Source organism: Propithecus coquereli, unplaced genomic scaffold (assembly GCF_000956105.1).
Source record: "Propithecus coquereli isolate 6110/MARCELLA unplaced genomic scaffold, Pcoq_1.0 Scaffold38, whole genome shotgun sequence".
Lineage (NCBI taxonomy): Eukaryota > Metazoa > Chordata > Mammalia > Primates > Indriidae > Propithecus > Propithecus coquereli.
This window is the reverse complement of record NW_012149507.1, coordinates 1,708,251-1,721,618: the sequence shown is the minus strand read 5'-3', so window position 1 is coordinate 1,721,618 and position 13,368 is coordinate 1,708,251. Positions and strand designations below refer to the sequence as shown.

At 38.2% G+C, this 13,368-nt stretch overlaps 1 protein-coding gene across 2 annotated transcripts in view; it reads right to left on the bottom strand.

Moving 5' to 3' along the window:
* EPB41L3 (erythrocyte membrane protein band 4.1-like 3) overlaps positions 1–13,368 on the bottom strand; it is a 193,238-nt gene that overhangs the window by 100,192 nt on the left and 79,678 nt on the right. For both annotated transcript variants that reach the window (XM_012652120.1, XM_012652121.1), the window contains exons 2-3: positions 5,347–5,555; positions 1,672–1,869 (exon numbers count right to left, since the gene is read on the bottom strand). In XM_012652120.1, the coding sequence (XP_012507574.1) occupies positions 1,672–1,869; positions 5,347–5,555 (407 nt within the window). The remainder of the gene's footprint in view (positions 1–1,671; positions 1,870–5,346; positions 5,556–13,368) is intronic.

The window sequence follows — 13,368 nt, the reverse complement described above, 5'->3', positions numbered from 1 at the left end:
TGCCAGTTAACCCTATTATTCCATTACATAAAAGCAATCAATGAAAGACTCTCCTCGAAGTTAAGGAACAAAGCTTAGCTTCTCAAGATTAAGTTTTCCAAAAAAAGTAGATCAACGTTAGAACAACCTCTTTCAAGGTTACAAAAATCCTTTAAAAGCTTCATAGTAAAACCCCAGCTAGGAGTACATTATTGGAGCTCATCATTTCCAGAATTCACATCTAACTCCGTAATTGGGCACTCTGGTCAAAGAAACTAGCTAAAATCAAAGCCAGCCAAAGGCAAGAAATGAATCTGTGCGTGGCAAATCTTACAGGGTTCTTAGAAATCCCTGCAGTAGCCCATCAAGCTATAGGATGACTAAATTTTCCTATAAATTGGTATATGACAGACTAAATCTTAATAACTTTTGATGTAAGAATTTATTTTCAAAAAAATGTGTTTTTTCTATGTTCTTGCAATCTATAAAAATTTAGTGTCCCACCCCTCATCCCTACCCTAATGAATCTAACATAAAATAGATTTGAATCTTCTGTTGCAAGAAAAGCACTGGGCGCATGGGTACAGTATGCAAAACGTAACAGGCATGACAGGGAGGTTTGTAAGACAGAGGGAGCAAAGCTGAATGAACAGGGAATGTGGGCAATCAAGTGAGCTTGGTGCTGGCTGTCATGAGGAAAGAGGAGTGGAAATGTGTAAGGACATGACACACATGTGTGCACTGCCTGTGGTGCCTGGGAGAGAATCTCAGCACAGCCCCGAGAGGGGTGACTGGAGAGGCAGGTGGTGGGAGGGGCTGGCTTAGAGGGGTGTGTGTGGTGTGCCTCCCTTTATGATAAGGGCAGGGGCAGGAGGCAGGAAGAATGAACTCTTGGAATGAAGACATTAAATCTGAAATGGAATCACCTTGCTAAAAGTGCAAGCCACTCTTTCTTGGTGCACACACAGATCTGCTTCTATAGCTTGAGTTCATGCCCTGCATGGATTCTCCATGGTATTCAGAGAATCCAACAATCACCGACCTCCGCAGCTACTGACAAATTGTGTTGTTCTCATCTGCTAACTTGGTCTTGCTCAACATCTCCAACAAAAGGCATTCAACTGCCCCTTCTCTGAGAGGAATTTTAGTTTTCTTTACAGAAAAGAATAATGAGTAGTATACTCTTTTTACACTGAAGTTGCAACACCCACCACATGTGCATTTAAATTACTCACTCCTTAAGCAAGAAAAGGACATGGCATTTCAAATTATCCCACTGCCCTATGTACAGAATTTATAAGTTTCTACCAAGTAACAAGTAACTTAGCCACAAATTATGCAAATAGAAAAGGTAAAATTCATGTCAATAATAGCTCATAACTGGACTATTAAAGAAAAACTGACTTTTTATGCCTTTAATTTCTTTTTCCTGCCATAGAAAGTATTGTAGATTTCATCTTTTTTTAAAAATATAAGATCATACTTTAGTTTTGACTGTATCATTTTGGGACACTACATATATTATTAGTAATTGGATCCCGTTAGAGACTTTGGAAATAATTTTGTATTTAGAGACTGGGTCTGAGTAATTTTACAGAGTTCTAGAAAATAAAAAGGCATCTTGTTTGTTTTATATCAACATTCTCCAGCTCTCAATATCTAGGACAAAAAAGTTTTAAAATGTATGCTTACCTCTACATCACAGGTATATTCTGATCCATCCAGAAGTATCACTTTGCACTGCATGCTTTTAGGCTTTTTGACTATCTTTAATGGAGACCTAGAGAGTTTACTGCTAGATGATCTCTGAGAAAGTTTATCGTCTTCTAATTGCTGATATTCGAGCTGTTTTGCAGCCCTGGCAGCAAACTCCTGTTCCTTATCAGTGACCTGTGAAGAGCAAACAATCGACAGTTTTCATGGCAAGACAGGAAATAAATACTGCATTGTTCAGGCAACAGCGTAAAACTTTAGAAACAGACTGCTTTCCTATTCCCTGGAGGATGAGAGATGTCTGAATTAGAACATTAGGAGTGGATCTACATATACAGATATTTATCGAATATAACATAATGCTAAGTTTTACCCAAATAATTTTTGCCATTTAAATATACCAATCGGGCCTTATTTCAGTTTAATTCCAGGATTTACTTTAGAAGCACTGAGTTAGCAAATGCTATCAAGATTGCACTAAGCAAAGAAGGAAAAATTGATTCTTGACTTTTAAAAAAAGCATTGGATAATACAGACCTCTAAAACACATCATCTAGATTTTTGTCTTATATGTTGTACTTTCTTAATTCACTGAATCTTATATTCCATTTGTTATAACCGCTGCATCCATATATATACAAAGCATCTGATAAACTGTAAGGCCTGGAAAACTTCACGAATTAATCTTTTCAGTGATTTCACACCTGTTAAAATATCTGATTTAGTTCTAAGTCAATTCAATGAAGTCAGTAGCACTGACATTCATCACAAAGCAATCCCGTGTCTGTTTCCCTTCATTGTTATGAACCAGTATAAGGACGAATTAAATCTATCCAAAAGCTTTAATTTGCTTTCAAATCACAACAGACTAGTCCAGCTGGCCTTAAAACTGCAGAGGACATTCTATGTAACAATAAAATTCTCCCTGAACCAATCTTCTTGGAAATCTCTGTGCACTGATCTCCGACTACTCCCCCTACACTCCTCTTTTCCTTGGGTCAGACTACCATTGCCACTAGTCCGCAAAAAAGCACTGAGAGTCCAAAGAAAGATATGGCACCAAAATTCAGGTTAGGGTCTTGAAATAAGCACGAATATACTATCGGCCTGGTGCTAAACCCATATGGGCTCAAAGAGTAAAGACAGTATTGACAGTTTATCATTTCAACTTTTCTATTAGCCTCCACAATTTTACAACACTCTACTGTAATTACAAAGGTATTTTTGGCATATTTATTTTGGATTTTAGATGCATATTTCTGCCTTGTCTGTCTTGTTTTCCATCCAGAAGATTGCTAAGATAGTCCTTTCTTCCACTACCTTGCCCAGGAATTCAAGGCAAAGTCTTGAGAAGTTCTAAAGGATAGAAAGAGACCAATCTGCTGAGCTTATAAAAAGAAACCAACAAAAAACTGAATAACCAATTTCAAAGGTTAGAATAGTTGAGAAGGCAAGCTTCAGCTAAACCAACTAAATAAACCAAAGAAAACCTGCTCTGGCAACTCGGTCCAACTTTTTCGACCATTGGGCTGGCTTTCCATACCAATGCATTAAAATAGTAAGTTCAAGGAAATCATAAAACTGCCATCAATTTTGGCCTTGAAGTAGCTTAAGTAGAAGTTTGGTAACCTTGGAATTGTATATCAACAACCATAACACATGTCAGTTAAATGTCTTATAATTTACACAAGACTCTTGTACATTTAAGTTATATTTTTAATCTCATCACAGGCAAAGGTCATTAAATTCCACATTTTTGTTTAAATTTTACCTGGAATAAACTTTTTCTACTGACTAGGAGATGAACTTCACTTTTCTTCTACTAAAATAAAAATATCTGTGTGAGAATAAACTTTCTGGATTACCTTAAAATGTCAGCTCCAGAGGTACCTTAATCCACCACCAAAGGACAGGCCTTGTTTCTGGGAACACTGGAAACATGAACCCATCATGGAGGCTCTTACACACATTTTTTAAATCAATTGTAACAACTCTAGAAGAGCAAACCAAGTACCTCAAACGAAATGTCATTCATGGTCATGATGCATTATAATTTACAAATTTTGATATCAACCATTTTAGCAAATCCTTGATCTCATTTAATTCTCATAGGAGCTCTGTGGCATAGGCATTACCACCCACATTTTCAGATAAGGATAGACATACACAGGGAGCCTAAGAAACTTTCCAAAGGCCACAAAATTAGTAAACTCGAACTCGAATCCAGCCAAACCCGTGTTTTACTTATCCCTGTATACCAAAACGTACTTTGTTTTACGGCTTCCTAGTATGAATCAAAGAATTCTGTGGAACAATCCTAGAAATGATCTCTTCTGAACCTTCATTTTGTAGATGAGAAGGTTGAGGCCCGAGGGCTTAAATAGGTTCTCTGAGGATGGGACTAACTATTGGAAGAGACGGGACTTAGGTCTCTGCCCTTTGTGGCCAGTCATCTTTCCTTCTTAGTATCATTTCTCTTGCTCTGTATCCAACATTTGACCATAGAAGATAAAGAAAGTACATTTAATCATGTCTAGGTATAGATACTCATACTTTTCTATAATAATTTCCTATTTTCATGTTATTTCATTTTAGACTTAAGGGGAAAGAATAAAGAAAACGCCAAACAGTCTGGTAATTTAAAACTTTTCAAGATTAAAAAAATAAAACAAACAAAAAAGAAACTAAACACTACCATCGTCACTCCTACACAAAAAGAAAAGGTAAAGGAAAACAATGACAACAGCAACAGCTCCTTAGATTTTGTTTGCCAAGCTGGATGGGATCTCCCAGCTCTCCGTCACCAAACCTCGGAGATCGGACACAATATCTATTTATAGAGTGAAAATAAATGTTATTACTAATACTGTTTAAAAGTAGAAGCTGCGAAAGCTCTGGAAAAAGAAAGAAAACAATCTGGTGGTAAATACATAGAGTTTAATGCTATATGTTATAACAATGTGTTATGACTTCCAAAGATTTTCACTAATATGCTGGTGTTAGGTCTCTTCTCTCAACATTTTAGAATTTCTAGCTTGATACATACACTTCAGACCTATCAAAGGTTAATCACTTATGCGGACTCCAGATTACTCTTACTACATACAAGTCTGTACTCTGAAATATGTTGATTCCGAGTTTGAAGTTTTAAGACAGAAGACGTTTAAACATGGACTCATTTGAGGTCCAAGTATAAACTATACTTTATTTTTTATATGAAAACTTTTAAAAGATATACCTTACTCATGACAACTCAAACACGTACAGGGAATAAAGATGAAAATATAGACGTATACAGGGGAGGGGAAAAGACCTGCATGAAGGTCCATTAAAAGCAGATGGCATATTAGGGTCAGAATGCTGCCTAGGGAAAAACAAATTAGCTCTACCTCTTAGGCTTGAAATAAAAAACAACCACAAGCATAATTAAAGCTGTCAGTTCGCTATCTTTCCTCTACATCCAGATAGGACCAATCATCTCCAGTCCAGCCTCCAGTGTGAGTTTAAGTGTTTTAAGTAAATGAAGCAGTTACCAAGGAAGGCTGTGGAATGTCATTCACTGAGAGCCTTAAAATAGCACAGACATTTTCATCTGCCCGGGACCAGATGGGGCCAAGCAGATGACCCTCGCAGCTGCCTCCAGAGCCGGCTCACCTCCTTCCGCACCGGGGTGCTGTGCGCGGCAGCGGCGAACTGCTCCAGGGCCTGCCGCTGCTCCTCCGCGCCCGGCGGCTCCGGCCCCGGCCCCGGCCCCGGCTGCGCCCCCGCGCGGCCCTGCGCGCCCGCCGCCTCCTGGGGCTCGGCCTCCTGGTCCGGCTTGGATTCCGAGTCTGATCCGGATTCGGTCGTCATGGTTGATTGTTCTGCAAGCAGGAAAAAGGGAAGATCTCGTCACACCATGCATTTTCCTTCCCTCAGCAAGAAAAGTAGGATGCCGGCCGCGGAAGGCTGAGAGAACCGCCGGGAGAGAGGGAGAGATGCTCACTACCGAGCACCAGCCCAGTCCTCACGCCTAACAGTAAACTCCCCGATTTACCGCCGAGATGGGCGCCCACGAGGGGCTCAGAATTAATATTTAACTAGAAGGAAAAGTAGGTTTGTAATGATCGCAGGTTTTATTCCTATTAGATTTTTTGCCACAGAGGATCGTAAAATGACATTAAAGAATGTCATAATAATTAAATAACTTACATTTAATTTCAGAAAAATGAATTTGCTGCATCAAGTGAATATGTATTTTAATCCCGGGAAGGATAATCTCATAATGGAAGCAGACATTCTTTCTCATTTCCCACCCCCTTCCTCTCCCTACACGGGGGCCTCCTAACCCTTGGATCTACAGACACTTCCAGGAACTAACGTCCTTCCTATTTGATGTCTCCTGATTCAGATATCCCCCTGTGAATGAGCAACCACAGCTACTCTAGGGGCTTCTTTAGGGACATGGAATCTGTCCCACCGTGGACAGGCAGGGCTGTGGCTGGGTGGGGCACAGGGCAGCGTCCCTTCTTCTTCCTTTCCACATTAATTCTCATATTTTTCTTCTTGGCTTCTTCCTATTTCCCTTGAGTGTTAAAAGATGAGTCTGACTCATCTCTCACGAGGAACTCAAACAACAGATCCTGATAATCTGCTGATACAGCCTTAAAAAAGACCTAAAATATAACCACCATCTTCTAATAGTTTGCCAGTCAAGATACTTCACTATTTTGTGCCTCCATTTCCGTATGTGGCAAATGAGGAAACTGAACATGGTCATACCTAAAGCATTTACTTCCTACTGTTATTACTTCCCCCTGCTAATAAGATATACCACTATGTTTTAAAGCAGATTTCTGCTCTAAACAACAAGAAAGCTGCTATGCCAAGTAGATACCGTTAGGTATGTGGGGTAAGTATCTCAAAAACAAGTATCTCATACTGTCATATAATTTCCCTTCTCGATTCTAATTTTATACTAAAATATCACGAGCAAAAAGGTTAGTATAGTACTTTAAGCAAATCATACACCCCTTGGTATAATATAGAATTATGCAAAATAAAACTAATAACTCTATAATAAAACCACCATTTAGCTCCTATCTTCACAATACACATTAGATTATGTTTAATAATTTGAAGAAGAAGGGAATATTACAAATACCAATCTATGTTATAAACTAAATGCTATATCTGTGCTTTCTATTTAGGGTTATTTTTCACAGTCACCAGACATTCTTTCTGTTGAATAAAAGACATATCAACTTGGCATGTGCTCAGTTGCCCAAAGCACATGTAAATATCAAGTCCAAATACAGAAATAGTGATCCAAATAAAACGAACAGACTTTCTTCTTTTTTCCTCTTATAATACATTTTAAGTTTTTAAGCAAATCTTGAAAGTAAATATTATATTCGCTTTTGTATGCTTATCCTGGCGAGTGATAGGAGTACATAGAGAAATAGGGAGGAGGAAAGGCCATGGGTACACTGTGGATTTCAGAGCCTACGATCAAATTCCACCTTTGAAGAAAGAGGATTAGTTTTAATAATCAAGTCAACTCATCAAACACTTATTGAGCACCAAACATAAGCCAAGCACTGTGCTCATGGTTTGGAAACAGAGATGAATCTGTTGTAACCACTCTCCCCACGCTAAGGAGCTCATGGTCCAAGGCAGAAAGACTCTCCCCAGAATCCACTTTCTCCATCTTCCGCTAGTAACTAAGCTTTCAGTTTTAGCAGGTACTCCTCCACCCAGCCTGAGAGGATGATGAGTGATGGCCATGTGATTAAGACTGGATCAGTGAGACAATGGAAAAAATATATGCAATGTTTAGGTCATCTTCATAAAGACAAAGCCACTCACTCTAGATTTCCCTTTCCCATTGGCTGGGAAATAACGATGGACTATCCTCTCTTGCCTGTTCTCCTTTCATGGGACCTCTTAGCAGCCCCAACCCAGGCCATGAGAGTTTCCTTGTTAACATGCTTCTCTCCCTTGGGATTCTGCTTTCTTTCTATCTCTCTGGTCACACCTTCCCACTCTATCTTACAGGCGACTCCTCTACCTAACCTCTAAATACAGCATATCCTGTAAAACTCAATTCTGGGCCCTCTTCTCTTCTTTGTTTACTTTTCTCCCCAACTTATGACATCCTTTCCTACGGCTTTAAATACTTCCTATAAGCCAATGGTTCCCACATTCATATCTCTAGTTCAAACCTCTGTTCTGAGCTTTAAAACTAGTACCCAATAGCTCACCTGACATTCCCCACCTCTGTTCTAAGTTTAACTAGTATCCAATGGCCCAGTGAAATTCCCTGTTCTCTCCCAATCCTGTTTCTCCCCACCCTCATCTTCCTCACCTCAATGGCAATGCCATTCCTTCAAGCCAGAATTCCAGAAGTCACCCCTGACATCTTACTTTGCTTATCTAATATACAACAGAAAGTTTTGCTGGTTCTATTTCCAAGATATATCTTGAACTGGTCCCCTGCCCCCGTACCAGCCACCATCATTTCTTTCCTGAAGTCCTCCTGTCCGTCCAAGTGGTTTTCCTTGCCCCCACCCTGCTGACCTCTGCCCATTCTGTCTAATCATTACAAAACATAAATCCAGTCACGTCACTCACTGCTGAAAACCCTTTAATAGCTTTCCAGTGTGCTTTAAGTAAAATCTAAACTCTTGATTGCCAGGGCCTTCAAGAACATGCCCGAACACCCTATCCAGTGGCCACTGCCTACTCCTCTATCCCACTATGATCCAGCCACAATGTCTCCTCTTAGTGTCTAAATCACGTCAGCGTTTGCTGCCTTACGGTTTTTGAGACAGGGGGAGAATGTTCTTTCCTCTGTTCTTAAGTGGCCAACTCCTTATTCCTTAAGTGTTGACTGAGAAAGGCTTTCCCTGATTACACAGTTATTCTAGCTGTGTCTTATTGTTTCCTACATATAATTATCAAATTTTATAATTATTCTATATTCCCCTGACCTCCTTCCGGTATATTCAAGGGTAGGAACCATGTCTGTTTATACCCCCAATATACTCAGTACCAATGTAATATGGGGAACACAGTACTTCAATAATTTAATTATTTGATAAACTAAATTGCAAAATCAACCTCATTTATTATCATATATGTATGTTTAAAAGTATAACTCTTACTTATAGTCTTTAACCTTTGTAAAATCTCTCAAGTGGGTAAAGAGTAGGTATTTTTATACTTTATAGTTAAGAAAACAGAATTCAGTTAAAAGTTTCAGAAGTAAAGACCTCACAAGGTAAAAGGAATGCTATTGGGCTGTTCAGTCTATGAGTTTACCAGTACAAGGAATGGCTTCCCAAAGACTCAAAAATAAAAGGTTTCAGGTGGTTTACATAATCTCTATCTAAAAAATTAGCAGCATCACTAAATCATGAATATAAAAAGTAAAACATAAATGACTACTAGAAAAGGCATTTAAAAAAAAAAGATTCTCAGTTTTTCCTATGGCAAGACAGTTCTGGCGTATGTTTAAAATAATTTTGGATATCATCAATATCTTACTATTGAATATCACATATAGGATTCTCTGTTGCTATTTTAAGTGGCTCAGCAAATCATAGCTATAACTTAATAATTAGATGCCAGAACTGTTACAGAAATAAAAAACTAAAATCTCATTATAAAATGTTTCCATTCATTTCACTTTAAAACCATTAATAATCTTTATAAACATAATACATGAAAATAATCAGCATCAAATAAGTTGCCATGTATGATGTTGGGTAAATAACTTAATTGTTTAATCTCCTTCTTTGCAGATCTTTCCATTTAAGCCAAGTCCGTCATCTCTCTCATGATCTTCTTTCAATTTTCTTACTACTTTTTAAACATAAGAGTTTTAATACAAATATAGTTTTATTAATAGCATATAACTCTTATATTAATGCACTTCAAATTTTTAATTAAAAAGTTGTCAAATTTGTATTAAAATATGAATCTCTCTAAACACAGGACATTAGTTCCCGGACTTACTATGCATGAAATAGAAGGAACATCTCCATTTCCTTAGCAAAGGAATATCCCAGTTGCAATTTCAGTGTTATTAGTCTAGTCATGAAACCATTTTGCACCTGCTTTTGTCTTAAATCCCAAGACCGTCTCCAAAGCAGAGAACCAGCTAAACACAAGCTAAATAAAAATGCAAAATGAATAGAGCCCAGCAACCACCTATCAACTATTTTAATAATAAAATAACCTACCATTACTTTTAATCTATTAATATGCCATGTAATATTAATAACTTAAATCACAGAACTTCAAACATCGAAATAAACTCCTATGCCCTTATCAAATATTTCCTAGATCTATTATTTTTCCCAGCACTATATGCATAATATAATAAATGAAAATCATTGTTTTTTTAAAAAAATGATTATGCTATATTTTTACTATAGATTGCTGTTTTTAACTAATTTTAATAAAATAAAACTTTCATGGCTATTGACAGATAAAGTAATAAAACATAAACATGTAAGGTTTTTAATCTAGACTCTCACTAGAATCAATATCCAATTCCACAAATCTTAAAGGGCGTAAGTTCTTATCGTACCTGCAAATAAACCAGTGTTGATAGCCTAGATCAGCAAATTTAAGTTCAAAACTTTAACAGTCTTCTTTCCTAACCATATGCCAATATAAGCAAGCTATAAACTTATTTTTTAAATGGAAAAATCATAAACACTTAAAGTGCTTCTAACTTTAACTCATTATTTTAATAAGTTTATAGTGTGCTCCTTCACTCATATACCCAAATGCCAAAACAATTTTTTAAATTAGATTTTCATGATATTTATGTTGCTTTGGTTTGTCTTTATTCTTATTCATTCCTTGCTTTCTGGGATGACTCTTGCCACTTGAAATTGCACTTTCCCCTCTTCAACTAACTAAAGATTACTATTAATACTTTCCAGGCCAGGAACGGTGGCTCACATCTGTAATCCTAGCACTCTAGGAGGCCGAGGCGGGGGGATCGTTTGAGCTCAAGAGCTCGAGACCAGCCTGAACAAGAGCGAGACCCTGTCTCTACTAAAAATATAAAGAAATTAGCTGGATAACTAAAAATATATAGAAAAAATTAGCTGGGTATGTAATACATGCCCGTAGTCCCAGCTACTTGGGAGGCTGAGGCAGGAGGATCGCTTGAGCCCAGGAGTTTGAGGTTGCTGTGAGCTAGGATGATGCCAAGGCACTCTAGTCTGGGCAACAGAGTGAGACTGTGTTTCAAAAAAAAAAAAAAATACTTTCCAAGGTTCCTTTCTCTTCTCCTGATAAATAAACTTTGGACAAAACTGTTGATTATTTGGGTTACTGGAAATAAGTATCATCACTTACAATGCCAAACAGAAAGTGATGCAAAATGCTTATGCTAAGCTTTGACTTAAACTATGCCCTTTCTTTATACTAAATTGACCTTACTAATTATGTTTTGCTTAGGCTGAAAGGGCCTGAATTCCTAGAAACTCCAAATCCTAAAAGCTGGGGTAAGAACATTCATAAATATGCTACTAGATGGCAAGAGGAGTCCTTTATTTTTTAAGGAAACGTAAGTTATATTTCAATATGCCTCTCTCAGGGACATATTTATTAAAAGACTGCCAAAAGAAATGGTACTGAGCTTCAAAGAATGCATTGTGCAGGTGTAAATGAAATCATACTCACAATTCCAATACAATTCACCTACAAAAAGACGGTCATTGCCATGCATTCCCGGCTTTGTTCCGTTTCAGCTGTAATTTTTTATTCCATAGAAGCAAGAAAAAAAAGTCAAGTGTATTCTCATCTTTTCTACTTTTAGAAGTGGCATCTCTAAAACCTTCATCTCCTAACTAAATGACTGCTAAATTAGGTTCTGTATTCAAATTTACCTACCTCTCTTGCTGATGTGAAAATTCAGGGGTATTTTATTAAAAGGTACAAACCAAAGACTTAGTGAAGGAAAATGCTTAATAAAAATTTCTGTTAGCGTAAGACAGGATTTCTATGGAATAACAATGCATTTCATAAAAGAAAACTCCCTTATACCATCTGCCTACAGGGATATAGGACTATAACAGATAAATTTTTTACAAACCTTTTTTTTCCTTTTATATTTCAACTATACACTATACATTTACAGGAGAAGAGAGGCGAGTAGGCTGGCAGACCTTACGCAGCATAAGTATTTGTGACTACTGAATACTATCAACTAATCTGCTAAAAACCATTGTTGCTAACAAACTAGAAGGCAGTTAATGTCCCTTGACCTTTCTACTGGATTTTTCCTACTTTTGTCAGGGGAGAAAAAAAAACCCCACAAGAAACCACAACAACCTGCTAACCTGCTCTTGGTCTCACATTGCACTCTTCTATGAGCCCCATCTCTACCCCTCCAGTACAGCCCTACCTCTCTAACTTTTCTGTAGAGCTAAGCTTCTCGAAGAATTTTCTTTTCATGCTGTCACCATGTCCTCCCTCTCACTCACCCTTCAGAATCTTCCCCATTATTCTAGTTACCTTGCTAAGGTTGCCAATGACCTCCCCACTAGCCAATAAATCCTATGTGGTATCGCTTCTCATCTTTCAGTTCTCTTTCAGTGTGTCTGACACTCTCTTGATTTTCCTTCCACCTTTTCTGCCTACTCTGTCTCATTTCCATTTGCTTCTTCATATCCCATTTCTCATATTCTATTTCTAAACCTTGCATTCTTTAGGAACCAGTCTCACTCTTTAAGCCCTCTTTCTTGGAGAGCTTATCCATTTCATTTCAAATACAATGACAATTCCAAAATAATACATCCTTCAATTTGTGATCTCTGAGCTTCAGATCCATATATAAAACTCTCCTTCTCACTTTTCTACCTGGCTATCTCAGAGGCACCTAAAGCTGAACATTTTTCCAACCAAACCCTGGATCTCTGCACCCACCCAAAGTCCCCCAATCTGCTCCACTTTCAACTTCCCCATTTTAGCAAGTGCACCCCCAACTGTCTAACTGCTCATGCTGGCATCAGGACACCACTTCTCTCCTTACTCTCAATGCCCATCCACTTTACACTTGGCAATTTCAACTCTTGAATTGTGTTTAAAGGAAGAGTAGAAGACAGGTGAAAGTTATAGGCAGAGGTGTCCAATCAAGCAAAAGCAGAACAGCATGGAAGATCACACGCACTGACTTGTGGGAGGTTATGTGGTCTGGAGTTACGTGGCTGGAAAAGAAGGGGTGTAAGAACAATGGGAGGTGACGAGAGGGGATGACAGCGAGCCAGGCACGGGGCAGGTCCCACAAGGCCGTCTGACCCTCACTAGGGAGCTTTCATCTCCTTACACAGAGATCACTCTGGCAGCCATGGGGTCGACTGGCATCAGAATGCATCAGTCGACTTTTCCACTGTTTCAGCTCGAAATTAGACCAAACTAACAGACCAAACAGGCCTTGATGGGGCAGCATTGGACCAGTTACTCCTTAAAGTACAAATCAGTGAATTCAGGGCTGGTCATTATTAAGTATCTTCCAAAAGTTGACAGTAAAGAGTTGAGACATGGTTTGTGACCTCCTGCAGGGATAATTCTAATAGTTTTTTCAAACAAGCTTTTTAGCCATACTAAGTTCAAATCTTATAAGCCAATATACCAACTCTTACGAAGTGGACTGACTTTTTAAGATTATGCAAG